General features: G+C 53.0%; 1 protein-coding gene and 1 long non-coding RNA gene across 4 annotated transcripts in view; one reads left to right on the top strand and one right to left on the bottom strand.

Annotated features, from left to right (window-relative positions):
• The window catches only part of FSTL4 (follistatin like 4), a 591,179-nt gene that overhangs the window by 463,914 nt on the left and 101,782 nt on the right, over positions 1-25,483 (top strand). For all 3 annotated transcript variants that reach the window (XM_045488893.1, XM_045488882.1, XM_045488902.1), the window contains one exon: positions 781-904. In XM_045488893.1, coding sequence (XP_045344849.1) covers positions 781-904 — 124 coding nt within the window. The remainder of the gene's footprint in view (positions 1-780; positions 905-25,483) is intronic.
• Positions 5,576-7,848, bottom strand: LOC123603740. Its single transcript, XR_006714980.1, has 2 exons — positions 6,914-7,848; positions 5,576-5,926 (listed from the first exon to the last, which is right to left on the bottom strand). It is a non-coding gene; the product is annotated as an uncharacterized LOC123603740 (long non-coding RNA).

The following is a 25,483-nucleotide window of genomic DNA, read 5'->3' as shown; positions in this document are numbered from 1 at the left end:
GAAAACCCAGCCTCTGGCTCCAGCTGAGTGAGGGTGCCTGGAATTTCCACCCTTAGTCACCTTTTGGCACCTGGCTGGTCATGCTGGCGAGGCCATGGCCAGAGAAAAGTTCATAAAGGCCCATCCGTAGCACCATGCCAGAATCCCAAAGGCAGACGTTTATGCCCCTGGCAGAACGAGGCAGGCAGAGCCATGGAGCTCAGGCCAAGTCAGTAGAATGGCAGCTGCCCCTTTCTGGGGGGACGGGTGCTGTGACTAGCAGGTGCTGCCCTGAGATCCGTGAGGGCTTTTGGAGTGTGGGGGTCAGGCAGGCATGCACTGATGGAGAAGTGACCTTCCAGCTCTACGAAACTAGGAGCCTGAGAGACCTCGGCTGCGCTCAGCCACTATTTCTTTGCTGAGTTAATCTGATCAGGCCCCTTCTCCTCCCTGTTTCCCCATCTGTAGCATGAAGGGGTAGACCAGGACCCGCAAAGATCATTCCCAACTGAGACCGTCTGGGATCTGTCCACCTGAACCCTCATCCCGACTCTGACCCGACCATTGTGTGACCCTGGGAAAGTCCCTGCCCTCCCTGAGCCTCAGTTTTCTCATCTATAGAATGAGAGGGTGAGGCAAGACAAAACCAAAGAGCTTTGGGTGCTCCCCATAGCCCACTGAGCTGTCACTGGAGTCTTCACCCCTCCCTTGGGCGGTGACCACAGCCCCTCTTGGCTCCAGCCAAGCCCACAGCCCTGAACTCATTCCCTGCTCTGGCCTCATCCCTTTCCTCACCCACAGCACGTGCTGAAGGAGCAGGACCTGGAGGAGGGCTTCCTGGGATGCTCACCGGGCGACCTCCTCCGATTTGATGACTACAACAACGATGGCTCCCTGACCCTCCACGAGCTCTACACAGCTTTCCGTAAGTCAGCCCCAATGAGGGGTGTGTGCGCGAATGGGCTTGTTTCCACAGGCTTGCTTGCGCCTCCCGCTTGCGGGGCTCTGGAGTCTGTCGTCGGTTGTCTCCATCATTGGTTTCTTTCATATGTGAAATCAGTTGAATTTGTTTTGCAACAAGCCTGAGCTTTAAGAAAAGGGTAAAGGAGCGTGGGTGGGAAGAGGGAATGCGTGCTTTGTTACTTTTGGGTAAAGGCCCTTCTTGGTGTCACTGGAGGAACCCAGGACTGTGATTTAAGTGTGGCTGGGAGGGCACTGCCAAATACCCGAGGGAGTCTATGACTCCAGGAGGCAGATTCTGCAGGAGCGTTCTGGAGGCTTGGCCGGGCAGGAGGAATGAGCTCCGGTAGAGAGCTCACAGAATTCAGCAGGGAGGAGAGGGGAGGGCAGTGCTGACCCCAAACTGGAGACAAGAGGAAACACTCTTGGCCTCAAAGAGATGAAACCCCTTTATGTTTCTTAAACATTCAGCCCCTGCTTAAAGCAGGTGATATGTGCATCCTGTGTGAGACACCCTTGGACATGACCTACAAGCTCACTGCTCCTACCAGCATGCCCTAGAGTTTGGGGAATAGTTGTGAGATGCACCCCCCCCCCCACAGCCAAGGTGCATTGAGTACTCTCAAGCACAGATCCTCGCATGCTCTCCCCAGCCTCAACCTCTACCTGGAGTTCGGCTTCTCAGAAAAGTATTCCTGCTTCGTGTTGACATTTCGTGCTGTTAATGCAAACATTCACAAGGCCTGAGAAGCAGTCATGATTCACTGGCAGGAAGGGCTCTTGTGGCAGATAGAGGAGGTACTCATATGACGTGAGGAGAGAAACGAGTAGGACTCTTCCCTGGGGGAAGTCCATGAGCTTGACACGGGGGCAGAGAGGGCGGCAAGTGTGCCTTTCCGGTTCCCAACATCCCTGTTGCTGAGACTCAAAGTCCAACCCCCAATTACAGGGCTCTGCCTGATGTACTGTGATAGGTACCCATCGTCCTTCTCCCTGCCCACTACTGAAACTCCTATCGACGTACAGTAGTTCATAATAAGGTGTGAATGACTGGTAGGCTTAACCTGCTGTGGGAGGTGTTTGCCTTGTAGAGAAATTTATACCTTGAAATAAATCTCTACATTTTAGGGGCACCTGGGTGGCTCAGTCGGTTGAGCGTCCAGCTTCAGCTCAGGTCATGATCTCACGGATTGTGAGTTCGAGCCCCATGTTGGACTCTGTGCTCACAGCTCAGAGCCCGGATAGAGCCTATTTCGGATTCTGTGTCTCCCTCTCTCTCTGCTCCTCCCCTGCTCGTGTTCTGTCTGTCTCTCTCTCAAAAATAAATAAACATTAAAAAATACTTTTTTAATAAATAAATCCCTACATTTTAGAATGTGTGGCAATATCAGCAACTCCCTAGACCTAGCTCATGAGAGCCAATGACTAGATTTTCAGCAATTTTGCAGGGAAACACACTTGATAGCTTTAAATCAGCCATGGTGGGAGTATCTACACCACAGAAATTCATACCACACAAATGCTACAAAAGGGGGGGCACTTTCTTCCTCTGGAGAGCCAACTATTAAGCACTGACCTACACGTCACTGGACAAGACCCTCCCTCCTGTCCTCAGTGTCCCCTCCTACAATATTCTCTCCACCTTCCCCACATAGGGACCCCCTGGTGATTCTAATCTCATAGAACATGAACAAGAAAAGAGCAGATGTCAAGGCAGATGACAGGGAGAGCATCCCTGCATGTCAGGAAAGGAGCAACCAGTGTCCTGGGCACAGCTCTGAGGCATTCCCAGCAATGCTTTCTGTGCTCGGCCCCTCTGCAAAAGATGGGAGGAAGGAAGAGGTCAATGCATACAGCCAGGTACCCAGACTTGACTTCAAGGACTTGGAGGATGCACCAGGCATCACTACTGAGATGTCCCACGATGACATCAGTAACCAGAGAATGGCACCACTTAGAACCATCCTGGTACCTGGTACCGCAGAAGCCTCTGCTCTGTGAGTTCTGTTTCTGAGAATCAGTCGGGGCCAAGGAGAAAACTGGCTTTACTCTTGAGGAAATGCAAGCATGCTGATTGCCCATGATGAAAAAGGCCTCCCTGGCCTCCCTAATGAAGGTCATTATAAACATGAGCTACCTGTGGAAAAGGAGGGATGTCATTATTTCACCTCCAGCCATACGTCTCATGCAGAGCAATGTGGGATGTGTTTCCTTCGTTCCTGGATTATTATTTGAAAAGCTTTATAATCATCATTTTTAAAGCAAATTAGAATCTGCTGTTGCCTTGGACTTGTTTTGAACCAGGCAGCCAAACCATTCATCACAGCCCAGCCCCAAAAATAGATATGCAATAAAATGTAAACTCACAGCCATTAAGGAAGCCACAAAATGAGTTAACCCAGCCATAAAGGCCTGACACGCGGCCACTCGGAGCATGAGGCATCAATGGTTTTTCAAAGTCATAGGGACTCTATATGAAATTCCCATAGCTGTGGGAATGAATTTATGGTTCAGTGAATGTTAAATAGATAATTGAAATGAGACATATAGGTACAACTTATTACCCAGAAATCAATGGACATTAAAGAAACCTCACTAAAACTAAGAAAGTAATATCTCAAACACTTCAGCAACAACATTTTGGATTTAATTTAAAAACTGGAGCCAATGGGCTGGCATGGGTTGAGACTTTGACATCATATTTTTCTTTTTTTGCCAGGGTCCTTGGGCACCAGGCAGGATAGGGTCTGTGGGGTACCTCCTGGCAAGACTTGGTCACTCTGTTAAAGGATGGGTCTGGAGGACCTCTGCCTGAGAAGGGGGTTGTATTAAGTTTTTGGTGTTGTGTTGGGCAGTGGGTTGGTAGAGGGGGGCGGGGTCTCCTAAATTGCGTCTTCTCATGTAGCTGGCTTAGCTCAGGCTGGGCCGTTGTGTGCCATTGTCTGCAGCTGGCTGGGGGCATTGCCAGGAACCCCAAGGCTGGCGGCTGCTGTGCTCCGCTGAGCTGGTTCATGCTGGGGCTGCACCCTCTTCCTGTGGAACAGGTGACCCCTCCCAGGGAGGAGGGCAGAGGCCAGGTACCTCAGCCATGGGAGTCAGTCCTGTGCCTGACTGTCAGATGAAGCTAAATCTCCTACTCATCCGTCTCTGTACACTGGTGGGCGTGAAATATAAGGGTGGCCTCCCTCTCTTTCTCCATCTATCACCTGAACATTCTCTTCGAGTGGCTTTTGGCTTTGATATCATGACCTGATCTCGGAACTAAGGGCACAGTGTTCTCTCGCCACGTGCCCTCCACCCTCCCCAGCACCACCACCCCCTCCCTCTCCCCAGCCACACCAGCCACAGAGCCACCGCTCCTCTCCTTGAGGCAAAGGCCCAGGCCCCAGGGTCCTTGGTGAGCAAGATGTCCATGCATCACAATAAATTAATCTCAAAGTTGCTCGTTTAAAAAGCTTTCCAATAATGCATGTTTCTGCACTTTTCTGAACGTTTAGATTGGGATCATGGGGAAAACATATTGTTTAAATGGGGATTTTTCTCTCGCTTTCAATTCTTTACAAGCTTCTTCTGCTTTTTGGAAAGATACTTGTCCTTTTCATTGATCCTGTGAGGGCGACGTGTCGGCTGGGAAGGAAGGGTTTGAGCCGCGAGCCGGGCAGGATGCAGGGCTTCACATGCTAATGTTCTGGGGTCACAGATGCACTGTGTCACAGAGGAGAACTGCAGGGAGAGGCCTGTGTGGGAGCAGAACACCCTCCCTGCACTCCAGGCAAGCAAGACGGAACACAGTGGTTTCATCAGATTACCACACTACCTCTGTATCCAGGGCAACTCTGTGAAACAGAGGAGATGGTCACCTGGCGAATTTACCGCTGTGTTTCTGCTGTCACTGCTACAAAATGGAAGGAAGGTGCAGCTTTACCTTCCATGCCCTCATCCTCTGGAAAAAGGGATGCCCGGCACAGGCCAGACACCGTGTCAGACACGCTACGTCAGGCAGCCCTCAAGCCAGCCCGTGCTGGGCACGGTGCTAAAGCTAAACACCCAAATCCATCTGGCTCCTTATCTGTGTAAGGGGAGTTCAGGCTCGCTTCACAGGGTGAGAATGCCGCTTTACCCTCCTCCGTTTGGTCCCTGAGTTTCCAATAGTGAGTACCAACATTTCAGAGAGAAAAACTTTATCTCTTTCATTGTTGGCTTTGGAGAGCAAGAGATACCTGTGCACGGGCCTCAGTGCCGGTGGAGGCCAAGACCACTGTTGACATGACACCCTTAACCCCAAAGGGAGAAACTGGTTGCCTCACAGAGGACTTGCAAATCACGTGTCCAAAAAATCGGATTCGCTGCCCTTGGTCCCTCCTGCACTCAAGGGTATAAAATAGCTAACCTGGCTCGGCCAAAGGAGGAATTGAAAATCTGGAGACAAGAGGGGCTGAGAGGTGTCCCTCCCAAGGACAGAGGTGAGGGTGCTTTCTCCTCCCCTCAGGCATAGAGAGACGGCCTCCATGTGAGCTTGCTATGTGCCCCTGAAGCCAAAGCCAGTGTGCCATCTGAATGATTTTGCTTGTTAACAACACTGGAGTTAATAGTGTATTCTTAACATCGAGTCCTATAAAATGACACCTCACATTAATCATGTGTCAGCACTGTGTATTATGACCCAGTTTTACAGATGAAGAGACAAAAACTCAGCGAACTTATGTGGCTAACCCATAGTCACACAGCAGAACCATGATTGAATGCAAATATCTAGTTCCAGAAACTCCTTGTGCATTTCAACACACTTTACGACTCATTGGCATTCTCCAGTAACGAGAGTCTCACTGTCCCCACAGCGTGTTTCCCTAAATTTCACGTCTCAGCTCACTGCTCTCCTCCTCTAGGAAGTCTTCCTCGGTTTCTCTTCCTTCCACAGAGCCCCACACATCTTCCTGTGTGTGCTCACATCCCTGAGTTCACCTCTCCACAGTAACAAGGCTGTGGCCTGATGGTTCAGTGTCAAGGCTGGTTCAAATCCTCCTTCCGCCGCTTACTAGCTACATGACCTTGAACAATCCTTTACCAGAACTAAACCTGAGCTTCACGTTGCTCGTCTGCAAAATGGCTTCATGACCACCACAGGTGTGTACTCAGTACTAGTAAATGCTAAGTGCTGAGTAATCATGAACCAAGTAGGTCAGGGACGGACGTGAAGATTTTTGCGTGTTTTCCCCACAGCCCCCACTGCTCCCAGCCCCATCACCCTGTGCCGTTGTCATTATCATCCTGCCCCAAATTAGTGTATAGGCTCCAGGATGCCAGAGGCTGTTTTGCTCCCCGTGCCTATCATGGGGTCTGGCACCCAGGAAACCCTTGGCCCATGTTTGTTTAGTGAGGGGATGAAGCGGACCTCTCTGCTTGCCAGAGGTCCAAACACAATGTAACTGTCACTAAAGGTCCCAGAGGGTTTTTGCACATCTCCAGGGGAGCAGAGGAAGCACCTTGTTGGAGCCCCACAGCCAGGACCCCCACTGGGGAAGCACCAGCCAGGTTGGACCCAGCCAGCAAGGGCACCCCTGTGGCTTCCCTAGCAGCCCCAGACATCTCTGATCACCTGCATGAGTGACCGGGGTGGGAGGTGAGCCCTGATGCCCACATGGGCCTAATGCTTCCTTAATGAAGACGAAAGCTGCTTGTCCCATAAAGCTCCCATCCTGCTCCTGGGGCCACTAATTGGCCATTCAGCCCTCCTCAGGATAAGTGTTCTGTTAGGCTGTTAGGCTACCTGCCCGCTGCTTAATTACCTCTACCTCTGACAACTGTGTGTAGAGATAAGGGCTCCAGCTCAGGGCTGCCATGGCAGGAGCCTGCAGCCCACACCCGCACCCCCACCCCCCTCACACCCTGGCTGTGAGAGGACCAGGCACAGGCCCTCTGGCTCCTGCCATTCCCACCAGGAGAGTGGCTCTCATCTCTGTCCGAATCCATGTACCTTGGGACTTAATTCATCAGCATACAACATGGGGTTGTACTTCCTCTGAGTGTAGCTCCTGGGAACCTGAAGGACCCGCCAGCTCAGCCCCGGCTGGGCCCCCGGGGCCACCTCCCTCCCTCCTGAGGCCACATCACAATGGCAAAGGTGACAGCCACACAGCATGCCCTCCTGAAAACTGGAGACCCTGGCCTCTCGAGGAACCGCCCCCGCCTCCCCGAAGCTGGGCCCTGGCAGAATAGGAGGGCAGGCCTCTTGAGCAAAACCCCTGAGCACAGACACCCAAGCTCCCTGACTCAGGTCAATGCCAGAAATATCAAAGGAAGCAATACTATGACTGGATCACTGTGGGAAGACAGGGCAAGTGTGCCCTGAAGCTGGTGTGGGCTGGGCTCCAGGAAAGGAGGGACAGCACCTGGGCTGGGGGTGCAGGCCTACTCTATCCGCTCAGGCACAGTTGGAGGGCAGTGTCCGTATAAGGAGCAGGCCAGCTGACTGGAACATTTCAGGGGCACCAGGCCAGGGCAGGAAGACCACACATGAAGACAGGTTCAGAAGCAGAGACCAGAAGGGGAAGGAGGAGGAAAGCATCAGGTCGGGAAACGTGCACAGAGCCTGCTCTCTGGCAGGCGACATAGCTGCGAGTGGGCCTTGCCCGCAGGGAGCTTGCAGGCTGGCACACGGCAAATAAAGCAGGAGCCGGGACAGGAGAGAGGCCATCTGGCCTGAATCTGTGCAAGACTCTCGAGCCGGCGCCCGGCCTGTGAGGCACCTGCAGGTGTGCTGGCCCAGCAAGTCCCCAGGGAGGGTCCTGAGTATCAGCTAGAGCCATGCACTCAGCCCTGGAAAACCCCTGTGGCCACTAGAGCCTTCTAGTTTCCACTAATGATGGTCAGGACAGAAAAGCAAGCAGGGCTGCTGTGTAAGGAGCTGCCCCAGTGCCTGAGCTCTGTCCTCCCAGGTGCCTCTTCTCAGGGGGCACATGAGCAGCCCTCCCTCTGCCCCAGCTGTGCCCAAAAAGCCATCGGCAGCTGCTGGGCTGGGGGCGATGCTCAGTGAGCGCCTCCTCTCTGGGGAGCGGGGCTGGTGGAATGGGGACCCCCGTACATCTATCAGGGCTCTGGGGTGGGGCCATCTCGCCCTCATCATGCCATGGAAGAGTCGGCTCTGAATCAGAACTGCTGTTTGCTGGCCAGTTTCTGCCTCTTGGGAGTTTGGAACCCAGACGCCTCTTGCTCAGGTTTGCTCCTACCAGTTGCATTGTCGGCCTGCAGTTTCCCGCATTGTCTGGAGCTGAGTCTTCAAGCACTTTCCATTTTTAAAGATCTCAGCTGGAAGCTGTCAATGGCCTCAGTGCAGAGCAATTGAATAGTAGAAAATGAACTAATTACCGGTTGTTATTGAAAATCTATTATATACAAATTGCAAAGAAAACTCATTAAAACATGATACTTTGGTGCTTTAAAAAAAAAAAAAAAAAAAAAAAAAAACCCTCCTCTTGGAGGAAGATGCAGGGGCAAGATGGCTGGATACATGTTCCTCATGTCCCAGAGTAACAATTCCCAGCAGGTCTGCATATCAGGCTCTGGCCTCCTGTCACACAGCCCAGCCTGACATTAGGCACTACAGAGAAACCTGAAATTTTGCATGGTACAGAGAGTTCTCTGAATGTTAGTAAATACTCAGAAATGGCTGCAGAGGAAACAAAGAATTTCATTACAAAGATATAAAACGAGAACAATTTTAATGTCAGCTTCTTACCAGGATAGCACCCTATCGTCCTCATAAATGTCACTGTTTCTGCAAAGCATTTGCGAGGACTTCAAAGGACTTCAACATGCAATTAAGCACTCAAGGTCACATTACCAATTTCTAAGCTTGCTCCATAGCACTGGAGTGTGGAGAAGCCTAGAGATGTGTGTGAATGGCTGAGCCGCCCAGAGCCTGGATCTCAAAGATGGCTCCTTGGATGTCGAGGCCTCTTCCCAGGCTCCAGGCAAGGGCCCAGATAGCAAGCTGAGGCCAATGCAGGGGTGCATCCCAGCCTGCTGCCCCCTGGGCCTGCCATCCGCGCTGGAGTCTCAGTGTGGGGGTGGCCCGGGTGGCAGGTGTAAGCTCTCTTAACACTCAGGGACCCTTAGTGCTCTGAGGTGTGGAGAAGGCTCACCCCGTGTGTTTCTGATAAAAGGACTCTCCCCAAGGCTGTACACTTGGAGCACAAATCCCTTGGCCTGTGCCTCTGGCTTCCCTGCTCTCTAGCCGCCTGTTTTCAGGCTCTGTGATGATGCTCCTCAAAACCCTTTATCACCACCACTATGCAGGCCCAGCTCATGAGCCATGCTGGGGAGTGGAGGGGCGCGTGAGGGCTCTGCTCACACGTGCATAGTGACTGAGTGCGTCAGCAGCATGTGGCCCACACTCGGGCGTGGGATTACTCACAAGCCCCAGCACCAGGGTGGCTCCTGGCAGGACGTAGCTGGAGAGTTAGGCCCTGGTGACAGGCAGGACCTGGAGAGACAGAGAGAGGTGTCTTCTTCCGGGAGAGGAAAAAAGGGCAGGAGATGCCCAAGCTGCTGCTGACTGCCAGAAGCAGGCCTTCAAGTGGCAACCGAGGGGCTAGTTGGAGACCTCAGACCACAGCCAGTGACCCACCTTGGGTCTCTTCTGCGTCAGCAACACCCGCTGGCCTGTTGGTCCCTACCTTGTGGTGACTGTTACTCATCAACCCTCCAGCCCCAAAGGCTGACCGCGCCTCGTCCTGGCCCAGGGCCCAGCCCCTCCCAGGTTCTCCCTCTGGGCAGGAAAGATGGTAAACAGTTGAAATATGGGCAGACGCCAAAAGACCAAAAGCTCCCGAGCAAAGATCACAGCAGGAGGGTCAGGAGAGCTGCAAACCCAGGAGGCAGAAGAGAGGGAAGGAGAGGAAGGGCTGCGTCTGAGAGAAGGTGAAGTTGTTGCCTGAGGCATTTTATTCCAGCTGGAGAACAAGGCAGGAGCAAGAGAGAGAGGAGCCTGGAGCTTTCCAGAAGGTGGATGTTCAGCCTGGTATATAGTAGGTGCTTGATAAACATTCGCGGAAAGGATTAAAGACCATGATGGATTTATTTGTTTGTTTGTTTTACTGGTAATAAAGAGAAAAGGTTCAGAGTGGTTGTAGCAGTTCCCAGGCAGGTGGTAGAGGCCATCCTATCCCCCACACCTGGTTAGCTGCCCACGACTCCACAGTGGTGGTGGGTTGGCAGAGAAAAGAGATATGCTGTGTGATCTGCAGCCCCTCCCTCAGGCTGGAAGGCCCCCACTTGTGCTCCCTTCTACTCACTGCTGTCCTGATGGGACTTGTCTCTCCCCAAAAGCTAGCCTTCCCCCTGGCCATGCCAAGCCACCCTCAGATCCCCTTATAACTCTGGCATCTGACAAATCCTCACCAAATGCCTCCCAGAGGCTCCCAGGCTAGACACTGTAAGGGGTCCCAGGACCAAAGGGGGGACTGGGATTTAAATGCTCTTTGCAGTAAATCAGGAACAGGGGAGGTGTTGTCCACTGAAGAAGGAGGACACGTTCCGATTCTGGGTAGAAGGCAAGTCTGCTGACAACCATCTGCTCAGAGCCCCGAGTTCCTGTTCTGGCTTTCACAGGGTTTGGTAGGGTGCTGGGGGCTACAGACTTGGGCCTCTACTTAGGAAGGCTGCTGCCGTCCTCGGCCCGGTGGGATCCAGGTTGGTACTGGGACGAGCAAACATGCATAACTAGTTGGTTAAACTTGGGCTGGACTCAGCAGGGGCACGGGAAGGAAAATCAGTTTCGTTCTCATCTGAGCAGACTCTCCCATGAATCCCGAAGCTTCTGTTGCCTGTGGGGCTTGAGGCGGGGGATGAGCTAGGACCACCCCCACGTGTGGCTGCCACACAAAGAAGCCTTACTGTCACCCTTTAAAACATGGGGCTACTTGGCCACGGTTTCCCACGTCCAGCTTTGGCTGGGATTCTAGCCATCTGGCACCATCCCTTTCCTTGTCCAGATCCACACTTGTGATCTGCCCAGGGAAGGTGGGAAGGAGCCTGGTGTGTGAGCTGCCCCAGGCAGCCCACAAGCTGGGCCCTTGGAGAGCCATTCTTCTCCAGATGGCATGGGCGTTTTGTCTTCAGACAGGTGCTTCGGGCGCAACAACTGTTTGTACACTTGTTGGGATTGCAAATCGCATCCGGGTGGGACGGAAATGGGGCCCAAAGGACTCCGCCCCCTCCATGGGTAGCAGGAGGGGTAGTGCAGGCTGGCAGGTGGCTCCTCTGAGTAGCTACTCTGGGTTCTCTTGTCTTCCCAAAAGCTCTCAAGCCCTCCAGACAGGGCCATTCCTGAGCTGAGTGCTGGCCACATGCCAGACATTGCACCAGGCACCTGGCAGGTCTCCCTCCTCATCCCCTGAGTCCTAAAGGTAAGGAAACTGAGGCCCAGGGAGACTGAGGCCTACCAATTCCAGGGTGCTGGCTACACGCCCTGCTGTAACCGGGACCCTTTGGAGTCTCCATTTCTTCCCCTAGAGACCCAGTTCCAGAGAGACCACAGTCATCTGTGACTGAGGGGGAGGGCAGAGTGCGGGATCACTGAGGCAAAAACCCTCTCTGAAGGCCTTCACCTTGTGCTGTTACAGAGGCCAAGGTCTCTGCACCTGCATGCCCAGTGTGGGTCCCCACATCCAAGCCCGTGTGCCACAGGTGTTTCAGACACATTGACCCAGATCCCTTAGGACCAGTGAGCTTTAGCTCTGCAGGGAAACAGGACCCCCAGGAGCCTCCCTGTCACACAGAACAGGCATCCCCATGCTCCCTGAGTGATCAGGTCCCCCATGGAGGGATGTTTTCCTCTTAAACACAAAGCCCACCAAACACCCATCCCTTCTCAGCTCTCACAGATAAATGCACTCCCAGAGACTCCTCTTTTTAGCTCCATCCAGTCCTAGCGTTGATCCCAACTTCAAAAGTCTGCCTCCATGCAACAGTGCTTAGAAATGCGCTGACACTTGACAGCAGGTTCAAAGTCAGGGAAAGGACGGCTTGGAAACAGGAGTCACACGGTGCCTTTCGTGTGTGTTCAGACCGCCCCTCGCTCAGGGAAACCGGCTGACAGGCCACGGAAGGCTGACAGCCAAGGAGCCGCTGGCAGGAAGCTCCAGGCTGCGTACTCTCCGGCCAGTGGCACATCGGTCCACCTGGAGGGGGTGCTATCGCTCAGCACACGGGGCCTGGGGGGAACTGAACGGGTCCATGGAGGCCGCCCATGGCCAGCTCAGATGTGACAAATGAGAGTGGGTCGAGAGCTGGACCCAGAGGAACCAGAGATCAAACAAGGGCATCAGGAAAGTTCCCAAGCTAACCCCTGACACCTGGAGATGCTGAGTGGACAAGTAGACCCAGTGACACTCAGAGTCTCCATGGAGATGGTGGTTGTCTTGTCTCCTGCGCCATGTCCCCACCTGGAGAGAATGGGGTGCATGCGACATGTGGGCTGAATCAGGCATCCTGCCGTGTTGTGACCATGTCTGAAGCTGTCCTCCCAGGGGCCCTGGATGATGGAGGGCATGGGGCATATACAGAATCCTCATCCTGCAGAATAGTGCACAGTTGATGGCTAGCACTTCCTGATGGAGCTCAGCTGAAGGAGGCAGAAAATGGGAATGTTCCCCAGCATCGAGGGGGTGGTTGCAAGGAAGATGGGGGTTTGGAAAGAGAGCAGCAGCAGAAACACCTAAAAGGAACCTTAGAGGCAACCAGTATGCCCTAATCTATGCAAAGATCTGCCCTGTGGATATTCTGACTGCGCCCTACATGGCTCAGAGTTCCGTTCACGTTTCCTGGGACCTCAACTTCCCAGCCCCACTGTCACCGAGCACCTCCCTCCCCTGGCTGCCAGTCAAGGATGTGCACATACCTTCCCCACCAGGAGAGGCAGGGTGGGCGCCAGGGAGACCATCCAGGTGCTGGTGGCATAGTCTTCAAGGCAGCGGCAGTTTCTGCTGGACAGAGAAGTGGTTGTCACCTGCACCTAATTGGAGGGACATGTCAGTGTGCATCCACTTTGGATGTGTTTCTTGCATACTTTAAGTTAACAAGGAAGGTGTGGGCTGAGCAGAGCTCCTAAACCCCTGGAGTCAGCTCTCCATCATTCAGAGGCTGATTGTCCACTTTGGATTATTCATGCCCAGACTCCCAGCAGCCTCCTAGCCTCCCTGCCTACCCCCTGCCAGCCACCTCCTGGTTAGATTTCAAAAGCAGCCCTTGAGAAGGGGAAGCAGAGACAGGAGAAAGGAACAGTCACAGCAGCTGGACGTGCTGAGGATTAATGGCTCTGGGCAGTGGAGGTTTTAGAGAAGAGGAGGAACCCAGGGTTAAACGGACATAGGAGGAGGGCCAGGCTTATCCAACCATGTGGACCCACCCATCCCTGTGCACTGGTGTGCCTGTTTCCCTTTGAAGTCAGGAGAGGGTTTGGATCTTGCTTGGGGTGAAGGGCACAGACCCAGACCCAGCCCATGATCCCTGGCCTCCAGAAGGCAGTCCCAGCCCCTCTGTGGGCAGCCCTGGCTGGGCAGTTGGGTAGATGAAATATTCACAAGCCCAGAGCCTAGGTGATTTGACTTTCAAAGGCTTGTGTTGGACTAGACTGGCTGCACCAAGCTTGGCCCTTTGAAGAGCAGAGGCCCTGTGATGTCTGCAAACAGAATGTGTGCCAGCGTGCCTGGGGTGTGGGAGGTGACCTTTGTCACAGGAGAGCAGCATGGTCCTTACAACAGCATAGCCACGAGGGCCTTGGCCAAGGCCTCAGTCTCGCCACTGTACAGGGATGGCCTAGCGGGCATGTTCCTAATGCTCGGTCAGAGAAGCTCCAATGCCTGGGCATTTGCAGGGTGGGTGGCCTGGCAAGCAGCTGCCCCTGCCATCCCTGCAGAGGACAATAACCTTCCAGAATGGACCGAGCCACCCCAGCAAGTGTCACATGCATCAGTACCGTGGCTTCGGTTACTGGAGGAAGCTTTCAGATGTAACAGCCCTGGCGTTGGAAGTCACAAAACCAACAGGTTGGGAAACTCTTAGGAAACGTGAGTTTAAGGAAATGCCCCACGTTGAAGCAACAGGCGAATGCTTGCTCTCAGGTCTGCGTTCATGCCTAGTGCCTGCTCCAGGCGAGTTCTGGGATGGACTCTGGGAACACAGTGGTGACCCTGACAGGCCTGGCCCTCTTACTTTGTCTGTAAGTTGCTTACTCAGGAAATAGCTGAGGCCTCATGACAGGGAAGCCGTCCCATGATGTGTGGGCAGGCTATGGAAGCCAGCATGTGGTGCGGAGGCACGGGGCTTCGAAGCAGAGCATTACAGGGCCCACGATGTGGGGCAGAGCTTGCTTCTAAAGCCATGATTCATCTTGCCTAATAAGAGCATTAATAGCTGATACGTACTGAGTGCTTACTATGTGCCATGGTGCCATCTAAGCGAAGTCATTAATCCTTACAGCAGTCTAGGAGGAGGAACTGTCGTTAGCCCCTCTTCGCAGAAAAAACCCAAAGGCACCAAGTGCTGGAGTAATTTGCCTGCATGTCAGAGCTCGAGAGTTGCAGTCCAGGATATGAACCTGGGAGTCTGGCTTTAGGAACCAAACTAAGCTATCCTGGCACTCATTTGTGGGGACATTTGTGGTCCCCAGCATATGCTTCAGCAGGCTCCCTGTGGCATCTCAAATTGGGCCAGTGTTGGCCCTGCATCTACAGGTGGTTAGAGAGGGGGAGTGTATCCAGAGAAGGGGACACTGTCGGCCCACAAAGGCCAGCCCATGAGAAGCACCCTTATTTATAGAGTCTGACCTACCCAGCAGGGTCTGCACAGGACTGCAGTGGGGCTTTAGGGGCCCAAACCTCAGTGGGGCCAGGACTGATTTGGAAAGCACTTTCTGAGGCTCCATGTGTCCAGTCCCAGGCTTGTGTGGGTCTGAGTGGACAAGGAGCTGGGGCCATTGGGGCACACAGTAGTCACATGTAGGAGGCAGGCAATCAGAAGCTGTGACCAGTGGCTCTACTATGACATTTGTTATTACTAATAACATTTATTGTTAATCAGTTCATCAGTATCTAGTGACAATGGTCCTAATGAAAAGAATACTATTCATCCCCATTTTAGAGCTGAGGAAACTGAGACATAGAAAGCTCAAGTCACCTACCTGGGAGTCAGTAGGTCAGGAATTGAAAACCAGGCACTCTGGCTCTAGCCCCCCCACCAGCACATCTCTGACAAAGTCGCGTGCACCTGAGTTGACACTTTGGCTTGATGACAGATTTGAGTCCCCAACTCCACTCCTGGCAACCTGAGGCTCCCCCGCTCTGTCTTTGTGCCCAATTTAACCACAAAAACTCAGTTTTCTTTCTTTCATCAGGGGACTGATTTCTCTTCTGTCTGGCAGAGATGTTATAAAAATCAACTAAGACATTTTGCACAATGCTTTTGAGATCTGGCATGTGGAATAGGACACATTAGTGCAAAACAGTTTTTGGTGATGCTGTTTGGCATGAAAACTTGTACTCTTGTCTCTTGTATAGAGCCTTTTTTTTCCACAATGTTTTCCATCAAAGGGTGCAATTACTGATTCAGGAGGGCAGCCTGCCATGGTGGAGACAGGCAGGCTCATCCCACCCGTGTGGCCTCAGAGGTGCCCCTGAAGAATCTACAGCTGAGCTGGCATGACAGCGCCACCACCCCTAGCCCCCAAGGTTGGCCTGCAGGTGAAAAATGCTCAGCCCTAGAGGCAGAGCTCATTCACACAATAGCTACTTCCCAGCAGACACTGTTCTAGGCCATTCAGATTCTGCAGGTTTCAAAAGAGACAAAAATCCTCACTCGGGGGTTGGGGGGGGGGCCGTGAGGGGGTGGGGAGGATACTAGGCATGAGGTCACCTGCAGAAGACACATCCTAGCCCCTCCCAGGTAAGAACAGGTCTGGAGACTGGGGTGGCATGGGTAGGAAGTGAGGTCAGAGATCCTGGGGGACCCCAGAAGCTAGCATAAGGATTTGTTTTTACCTGGGTGAAATGGAAAGCCTTTGTTGGGGGGGGGGGTGAAGTTGAAGAGTGACTTTATATTTGAAAAGAATCACTCTGGCTGCTGTTCTTTGAAAAGACTGGCAGGGCAAGGGTAGAAGCAAGCAGACAGGTTAGTGAGGCTGTTGCAACAATCCAGGAGGGAGATACGGTGGCTAGGGTGGAGGTGATGGGCAGGACAGTGGTGAGAATGGTCAGATTATAGGGATATTTTGAAGGGCAGTACCAAAGATATTCGCTGAGAGGCTGGAAGTGTTAATGAGAAAAAGGGTGGGGGGAGGGGTTGGTATGGGGACTGGAAGACTAGGGTTGCCACTAACTGTGGGTGATGTAGGATTAGGCAGAGAAGAGCAGCAATTCACATGGGAGCATACCGAGTTTGGGGTGCCTGTCAGACATCCCAGTGGTAATGTTGACTAGGCAGTTAGACATACAAGACTGAGTTCAGGGGAGAGGTTCAGGCTAGAGATGGAAACGTAGAAGTCCTCGGCATGTTGACAGTGTCGGAAGCCATGAGGTCGGATGAGGTCACTGAGTGGGTAAGGGGAGGTGGAGAAGGATATCCAAGACTAAGCCCAAAGAGTCTCCAGTGTGAAGAGATCAGTAGACCAGGGAAGCTAGCCAAAGAGAGTAAGAAGATGCTAGCGAAGGAGGAGGGAAAACAGGCAAGGTGATGTCCTAGAAGCCAAGAGAAGAATGAGTCAGGAAGTGGTGGGTTGTGCCAAATGCATCCCTGGGGGCGCCAGGATGGCTCAGTTGGTTAAGCGTCCGTCTGACTCTTGGTTTCGGTTCAGGTCATGATTTCACGGCTTCGTGGGTTTGAGCCCTGTATCGGGCTATGTGCTCACAGTGCAGAGCCTGCTTGGGTTTCTCTTTCTCTCCTTCTCTGTCTGCCCCTCCCCGGCTTTTGCTGTCTCTGTCTCTCTCAAAATAAGTAAACAAACTTAAAAAAAAAAAGAGCTTGCTGGACAACAGGTATACCTTGGAGACACTGGGGATTGGTTCCAGATTACCACAGGAAGGAGATTATCACAACCAAAGTGAATCAAAGCAATTTTTTGGTTTCCCAGTATATATAAAAGTTATGTTCACACTATACTGTAGTCTATTAAATGTGCTATATAGCATTATGTCCAAAAAAGATACATACCTTAATTAAAAAATACTTTATTACTAAAAAAAAAAAATGCCAACCATCATCTGAGTTTTCAGCAAGACATAATCACTGCTCAGAGATCACCAGAGCAAATACAATAATGAAAAAGCTTGAAATATTGCAAGAATTACCAATACATAACCCAGAGACACAAAGTGAGCAAATGCAGTTGGAAAAATGGTGCCGGTAGGCTTGCTTGGCACAGGTTGCCACGAATCTTCAGTTTGTACCAAAAAAAAAATACAGCATCCACAAAATAATAAAGCCAAACACAAGAAAATGAGGCGTACCTGCATTAGTTTGGAGATCTGTGGGAACGGTGCAGAGCAGTCTCCGTGGAGTGGCGGGGGAAAGTTGCAAGAGCACGTGGGAAGAGAGAAACTGGAGAAACAAGGTGCAGAGCACTCTTCTGAGGAGTTTTGCTGTGGCAAAGAACAGAGGAATAGGGTGGTAGCTGGAGGAACAGTAAGGTAGGGGTGGTGACAGCGTATTTGTATGTTGCTGGAAATCATCAAGTAGAAAGGGGAATATTGATGCTGTGGAAGGAAGAGGTGATATGCCTGGATCGGGTTTCTTGAGTGAGCAGGGCAGGTGCAATCTAGTGCCCAGGTGGAGGGGAGCCTCAGAGAGTGGCTGGTAGGTCCATATTAATAGGAGAAAAGCCTGGGCATGTGAGCACAGGTACAGGTAGGTGGATGTGATGGGAACGTGTGTAGATGTCTGTTTTCTCAGTGCATTGGGAAGCGGTTTGAGGAGAAGGAAAGCGTGGAACAATTGTCAAGGACAGTGGGAGGGTGAACAGATGGAGAGAAGGTTGTATGGCCCCTGGCAACGTGAAAGGCCCCTTTGTGGCTCATAGTCATGAATTAAAGGGAAACCAGTGAGCAGGACATGTGCTTTCCCCAGCCATGCTTGCCCACACGGATGCACAAAGCACAAAGTAGGCAGATAGGTTTAACCAGGGCCGGGGTAGTGCCAAGGGCAGGCAGGGAACTGAGGGTGTGGGCAATGTATGGTTCCAGTGGTTTAAATTCCATGGAATTAAAGCTGGCGAGAAGGAAGTGACATCAGGAAGGGGGTGATGGACAGTTCAGTTGGTCAGTAGATTGTGGGTCCCAGTGGAATTGAGGAATTTTTGGAGTCTGGACACCAAAGGAATAAACTAGAAGAGGCGGGAAGTGATCAGAGAGCAGGGTGCCTGAAGATAAGATGTTTCAGGCTGCTGTTATTGTAAGGACAATGTCTAGATTCCAGGACAGTCATGGGAGTGAGGGCAGATGAGGTGGAGAGTTGGTGGTGTAATCAACTCGGATGTTTACAACCCCTGGTGTTAACACAACAGGAGCATCGGATAGGCTATTGTCAGCCCGGGGCCACAGCCCTCTGAAATGGCCAGTCGACTGCAGCAAAGAGGGATGGTGGGTGGTCCACGGAGCATGCAAGGGTTTTTCCACCTGTCTCTGGGAGCAGGTTCTTTGAGGTGCTGTCCTGTCTTTATCCTCGTTTTACAGAAGAGGAGCTGAGGTACCAAAGAGTCGGTAAAGGGAGGGAGAGCTGAAACTGAAATCAGGGAATGGGCCTCCAGAGTTGGCACCCTGGCCACCGCATGGCAGACCCTCCAATGTCAGCAGGTTGGATATGAGTGAGGTGTGGCCTGTGCCCCAGGGGGTTCATTCTCCTATGGGAAATGAATACATGTGCAAAGACAGGCCAAAAAGCTATCTTAGAAAGTGAGAAGGGTGTTAACACCTGTAATCACAAAAATGCCACAAGTCTTCCGAGAAGGCTGGCTGGGCTGTCATAGGCAGATATGGGAGTAGGGAAAGACATCCCAGCCAGACATGGGAAGGCCCTGGGCCACCTAGCATGGCTAGTTTCTCCCTTGTGTCACAGAGGAGCAAGAGAGAAGCAGAAGATGATGCTGGAAGGAAAGATTAGAACCAGAGCAGCAAAGACATGTGTTGGTCAGGGAGGCTAAATGCAGTCACAGACACACCCCAGATCTCAGGGCTTTAACATGATACAGATTTATTCCCCTCCACGTAACGGTGGAGTGCTGAAGCTCGGTTATGGCCACAGGCCACACAGTGACACAGGGGCCCAGGCATCTTCAGCTTTGTGGTTCTGTCATCTCCTAGGGCCTCAGATCCTTTTCCTAGATGCCCTGTACCTGATCAATATAGAGGGACAGAGAGAGTAGAGGGCAAATTGTGTAGGAATTTTTTTGGTGGGGGGGGGGGTGGGGGGGACAGCCAGGATTGGTGAGCATTCCTTCTGACATCTTGCATGGGCCAGAACTCAGTCACATGGCCACCCCTGATGGCAGGGCCAGCTGGAAAACGTAATCGAGCTATGTCTGCAGCTGGGAAAAGAATCCAGTTCAGTGAACACAGAGCAGTTCCTGTCACAGGCCCCCAGATCCAGGCCCTAGAGTTTGGGCTTGTCACTGAAGTCACAGAAACTAGGGAAGCAGGGAGGACCACCATCAAAGCCGGCTTGAGAAGGACACCCACAGGGGAGACTGCAGACTAGAGAACTTTCACGGCAATAGGTGTACAAGGAGGCAGGACTGGGAGCAGAAAGGGTTGCTGTTGAGAGGCCACTGTGACCTCTGGCTGGGGAGGGTGTCCAGGGCGCAAAGGGGCTGACCCGTGAAAGATCGCTCAGATGCTTCCCGGCGGGGCCAGCATGGCCTCCCACTTCCCCGTCACCACAACCGGGGCACCGAAAGGCAGGCCCCAGCCCTGGGAAGATAAAGTGGCTGTAGGTGGCCCGTGACAGTCCTCCTGGATCCACAGCCTGGCCTCAGAGAGAGGGGACAAAAGGACCTATTTTAATTTTCTTCTTGGGCCTCCATATGACAAAGGAGAAATATCACCCAACATTATTATCTCTCAGAAAATACTCTCTGGAACCATAAAAAGGGAAATACAGTGAAGCCAGACCACGGCGGCTGCCCCTTAAATCAGGAGCCTCTAAATTATCGTGGTGGTGCTCTCTAATTCCTCTGGATGAAAACATTAAAGATGACAATGTCCCTTTAAATCAAATGCCCTGGGAGTTGCTGTAAAAAGTCAGCGGGCTTTTTTTTCCCCCCTTGTGAGGATTTTTTTTTGTCTCTTTTCACCTTGTAATAAAATATAAATCATAACTTGTGGGGGCAGGCTCTACAGAGCAAGCTGTGAACATGGATTCTTTGAAAATGAAGGTGTTTTGTTAATGGGAATCATCTCATCTCGGGAAACGTGAGAGTTTCAATGATGAGTTTGCTACTTAACCTCACACTCTTTTCTTTTTTTTTTTTTTTTTTTTTTTTTGGATTCACACGCTGGCCCCCAGGCCTGGCTGTGGCACCATTGTGATGAATCATGATGGCATGTTCTAGATGGCTGGCAGGCAGCTCGACCCCTCCTGCGCCAGGCGCCCGGAGACCCCAGAGCCCATGTGGTGCAGGCAGGCACAGCCTTCGGAGGGAAGGGCTAGAGGTGGGGAGCTGGGCTGAGGCCCTGCAGGCTAAGCTCCTGGGTCACGCAGAGAACCCAGAAGCCAGCACAGCCCTGGGAGGAAAGGATGGGAGCCACAGGTCAGAAAACCCTGCATGCAAAGCCTCCACCATGTGGACTTGTCTTCTGGGTCCTGGTGCGGAAAAGGGGTGAGCGATGGGGAAAGAAGCATCGAGCTGACCCAAGCAAGTGCCAGGACGGCAGAACCTGCAGCGTTCAGTCTGCTTCTCTCCTCGCTCTGCCCTCCATCTCTCATTTCCACGGGCCTGCGCGGGGACTACAAGGCCCGACAAGGCTGCATCTGGGAAGGGGGCTGGGCCGTTGTAACTAACGTAGGAAAGCAGACTCAGGTATTTCGGAGAAGTTTTCAAGGCTGGGGTCTGAAATACAAGGGTTTGCTGATGGCCCCAGGCACCCTACTCCCTGCGGGCCCCCTCTCCTCACTGAAGCAGCCAATCACCTTAAAGGGGCCTTCTCTCTCTCATCAACACTATGGCCCCACTCCTGGCTCTCCTGCAGCTTTTCTAGTTCCCTCAGCACTTCCCCCACACACATGTACAGACGAGGAAACTGAGGCTGCTAAAGGTTACCGTGACATATCCAATGGATATGCCTCAGTCTTCAGCAGATTTGGCCTCTCTGCTCCATCAGGCCCTGCTGACCTCTCCTTGACGCATTCATTTGCCTTCCCCCTCTTCAGCCACCTCTTCACCATCTCCCCCCTGCGCTCCTGTGCTCCGCCAGCCCCTTGAACCTTTTCTGTAGAGGGCCAGGTAGCAGGTATTGTAGCCATGCAGTACCTACAGTCTCTCCCCCAACTGCTGAATGCTGACATTGTGGCGTAGAAGCAGCCGTAGACCAAGGAGTGTGGTCGGGTTACAGCAAAACTTTGCACAGACGCTTACCTGAGCTTCTCTCTTCAGTCACATGCCCCCCGGTGGGGGGTAGGGGGGCAGGAGGTCTTGTCCCAGCCACACCTCCAGACCCCGCTTCAGCAGCCCTCTTGTCCTCCTGGTCACTCCCTGCGGACATCACACTCTGAGTGTGCCCAAACTCTCTGTCCTCCCCCAAGCCCACCCCCCCCACCTCACCTCTCTTCCTCACGCACACTCACCTTCCCCCTTAAACCTGCCTCATCTGTGACATGATTGTTACGTGCCGCGGAGTGGGTTGGCCAGGTCTCTGAGAGGCTGCACTGTGAGTCAGTGGGAGAAGGTTTGGAGGCAGAGGGGAGACCGAGGGCCCGGCGGAGAGACTGACGTGCAGGGACACATGGCACTAGAGTGAGAAGCAGGGTTTGCTGGGCCCGGCTGCTGCCTGGTGGCTGCTGAAGCCAACCAACAAGCCAGGGTCTTGGCATCTCCACGGGGTTCCACAGAGTCGTGTTGAAGGAAAAGAAGTCCTTGAACGCATTTGCCAGGCGCAAGCAAGACAGGTGAAGGGCGCATATCCTGGAGCCGTGGGCGCCTCTCACGGCCTGCCCATCTCAGGTGTGATGGTCCCTGCTTCTCTGAGCCATCTGTGAGTGCTCCAGGGAGGACTGTTTAAAGCCACAGGCCACCCTTCCTGTGGTTTGTGCCTTGCCTCGCCCCAGTGAGCCAATGTGACCGAGGCCCAGCCATAATGTCTGCTGCTAAAATTCAGATATCCACATCAAGATCCCTTGCGGGCCCTCCTCTCCCAGGGCTACCGACTTGCCAGGAAGCCTGGGTGTTGGGCTCGGAGAAGATTCAGGCTTGAGGCTTTTTTCTGTTTCCACATAGAAGAAGGCGGTAGGCTTCCCAAAGGCTTTGCAGGAGCTCAGCCGGATGCTGGTGCAGGAGGAGTTAAGTGGCAGGTGTAGGCGTAGAACATGCCCTCTGATTGATGCAGCTCTAAACATTCCGTTCATTTAGAGCACCACATACTTTGACCGGCTTCCCACCCCGTGCGTTCAGAGATAAAATTCTGTCTTACTCATTCACCCTGCTCCTCACAATTCCGGGCTGGGGCATGTGATAATTAATCAGTGAGCTGCCTTTTTGAGGGGGCACACCCGGCCCAGAGGACAGGTCCCCCCGGCCAATGCTGCGCCTGTGCCACTGCTAACAGATCGACTGCGAAGGTTTGTTTTAGGCCTCATTTTTCATCCTGGCTGCTCTCTCGGGGAAGGAACGCCATCATCACCCCTAGGTACGCAGGCCCCGCTCTTGGAACCCTCGGAAAACACTGAAATTTATTTTGCCCATTTGAATACAAATGCAGTGGAGACAAAATTCTTCTTGTTTCAGAAGCCATTGCTCCATTTGTGTTTCTCATCGAGTGAACTAATGGCCAAGGAGTGTAGGACTAAACAAACCTGTGCTCAGCGTGCAGGTGAACTAAGTCCCCCACGCCGTACTGTGGTCATGTTGCCTTACCAGCCTATGGCTGGTGCTGAGCTTTGGGCAGCTCTGGAGGCGGAACAGCAGACTTGGACTATATGTGCACCAGGACAGGCTTTTGGATGGCCCAGGAGTTGGGAAAGCCAGGAGACAGGTGTCCCCAGCTGTGGGACACCTGCCCCACCGCCCTGTGGTCTCTCACTCATTCCTGGAGTCTAAAACACAGTCTCAGAGGGCTTTTCCTCCAGGAGAGATTCTGGGGAAGGGAGCCATGCTCAGTCATTCATTTGGGAGGGGAGGAAGTGATGGTACAGGGCCCTGCACTTTGGACCTCCCACCCCAGCTGTGGAGATGAGGCCCATGGGCAGAAGGAAGTGCAGGAGTGTAGAAGGCAAAACCACGGGGTCTGAGTGCTGGGTGCTTTGGAATATCTTGAAGATCAGCTGACTTCCTGGAAGAGGATGGGCTTGATGAATGCAGATGAGGTAGATGTAACTAGAGAGAGAAGGAAAGGGCTCTTCCTTGAGGTGAGAGAAAGGTTCAGAGGAGGCATTAGGAGACAGGGTTGAAGAATATATATTGAATGTTAATCGAGTGCTTACCATGTTCCCGGCCTCCGTGATGCAGGACTGAAGCTGGGCAGCTCCGTGGTGGGACAGTCGGAGCTGGGCCTCCAAGGCCAGGCTGGGCCAGCCTCCATCTCTGCCCTACTCTACCCTGGAGTTCCGGAGCTGGCAGCCTCCAAGGTCCCCACTGTGACCCCAGCCCCCAAGGTAGCAGAGGGTGTGCTCACCCCATGGGCAGAGAGGGAGCTGGGTGTCCCATGCCTGACTGTGCTGGGCCTTCTGGGACCATCAACGTGTTGGCAGAATAGCAGGAAGGCCATTGCCACTGAGCTGACATTGTCCTGTCGGGTGTTCCCTCAAAGAGGGGCAGTACCTGGAGCTCCCTTGAGCAAAGGGCCTCTTCCAGGCCTTGGTGCGCTTCCCCGAGCCCAGGCTTCCGGGACGGAAGGGGAGGGCAAAACACCACCTCTCAGACATGGAGAGCAGCTGCTGCAGGACCTCATATTTGTCTTTGGAGGGAGGGCAGGGCGCTGTTAGCTAGTTGGCAATGAGACCCAGAGAGGCCGTGTGCCCCTCAGTCCTCAGATGCCTCCTTCAGTGCTGTCTAGCTGTCCTGATGGGGATGCTGCATGGGTAAGTCAGCAGAGCTGGGCCACAGTCCTTCCCATAGATACCACCAGACCTTGGGTGCACCTCAGCACTTCAGGAACAAGGGACCCTCCAAGAAGCTTCTGTCCCAGCATCCAGGGCCATAGGGAACAAGGTAGGGGCTTGTCAAAAGCCTGCTTTTGTTTTTTTATGTTCATTCATTTTTGAAAGACAGAGAGAGACAGAGCACAATCAGGGGTGGGGCGGAGAGAGAAGGGGACACAGAATCCAAAGCAGGCTCCAGGCTCTGAGCTGTCAGCACAGAGCCCATCGTGGGGCTCGAACTCATGAACTGTGAGATCATGACCTGAACCGAAGTCGGATGCTTAACTGACTGAGCCACACAGGCGCCCCAAAAGCCTGCTTTGTTTTAAGTTTCTCGCTACGGGGCTCTGAGCCAGGTTTTAAGTGACTCCTGGCTGGACAGTTTCCGTGTTTGGTCTTGTGAATACTAAATGGGCCAATTTCCAAAGAAACAACAGCATTGCCATGGACAGCTCTCTATAGGGAGTAGGCCAGAGTGGGGCCTGGGCAGACCCAGACGGGCCCTGGGAGGGGCAGGCAGTGCCGCTCCCCAGAGGTGCCTGTCCCCAAGACTCTCATTTAGGGTCCACAGACTCCACAAGGCTCCAGCCTCAGAGAGGCGAAGTCACTTGTTCTCAGGGCTATGCAGCCAGTGAGAGGTGGAGCTGAGATACTGAACATATGTCAGTGATTTTTGAAAAGGGCAATAACTCTTCTTTACTGAGCCATTCCTCTGTGCCAGGCACTATACTAAATCATACGTTTTATGTGGTTCATACCGCGGACAGGTACTGTTGTTAACCCCATTTTACAGATGAGGCAACTGCGGTCAGGCCGTAGCAGAGGTGGCACTAAAACTAAGCAAATTCAACTCCACAACACAGGGCTTTACACTACGCTATTCTCCTTCCCAGGGAGAGACCCAGAGTGCTTGCGGTGTGGCAGTTACGGAAGGCTCCTTGGAAGAGGTGCCACTTGGCATTTGAATGGCTCCAGAAGATATGTGTGACTGAAGTAAATGGCAGGCAGAACAGCGTGAGCAAAGACAGGGAGGCTAGCGGGCACAGAACGCGTTCCCTGCCGTATCCTGGAGCGCAGGATGCAGGCCGTAGGGGGCGGTGGGAGTCATAGTGGTGAGGTCAGCCAGGGCATACGGGTCTCGAGTACCGGGCCACGGAAAGCCATCCAAAGCTCTGGGCAGAAGAGAAGCGGGGTGAGGGCTGAGCCGGGT

This window comes from Leopardus geoffroyi, chromosome A1 (assembly GCF_018350155.1).
Source record: "Leopardus geoffroyi isolate Oge1 chromosome A1, O.geoffroyi_Oge1_pat1.0, whole genome shotgun sequence".
NCBI classification, from domain to species: Eukaryota; Metazoa; Chordata; class Mammalia; order Carnivora; family Felidae; genus Leopardus; species Leopardus geoffroyi.
The sequence above is the reverse complement of the archived record's forward strand: the minus strand, read 5'-3'. Positions and strand labels throughout refer to the sequence as shown.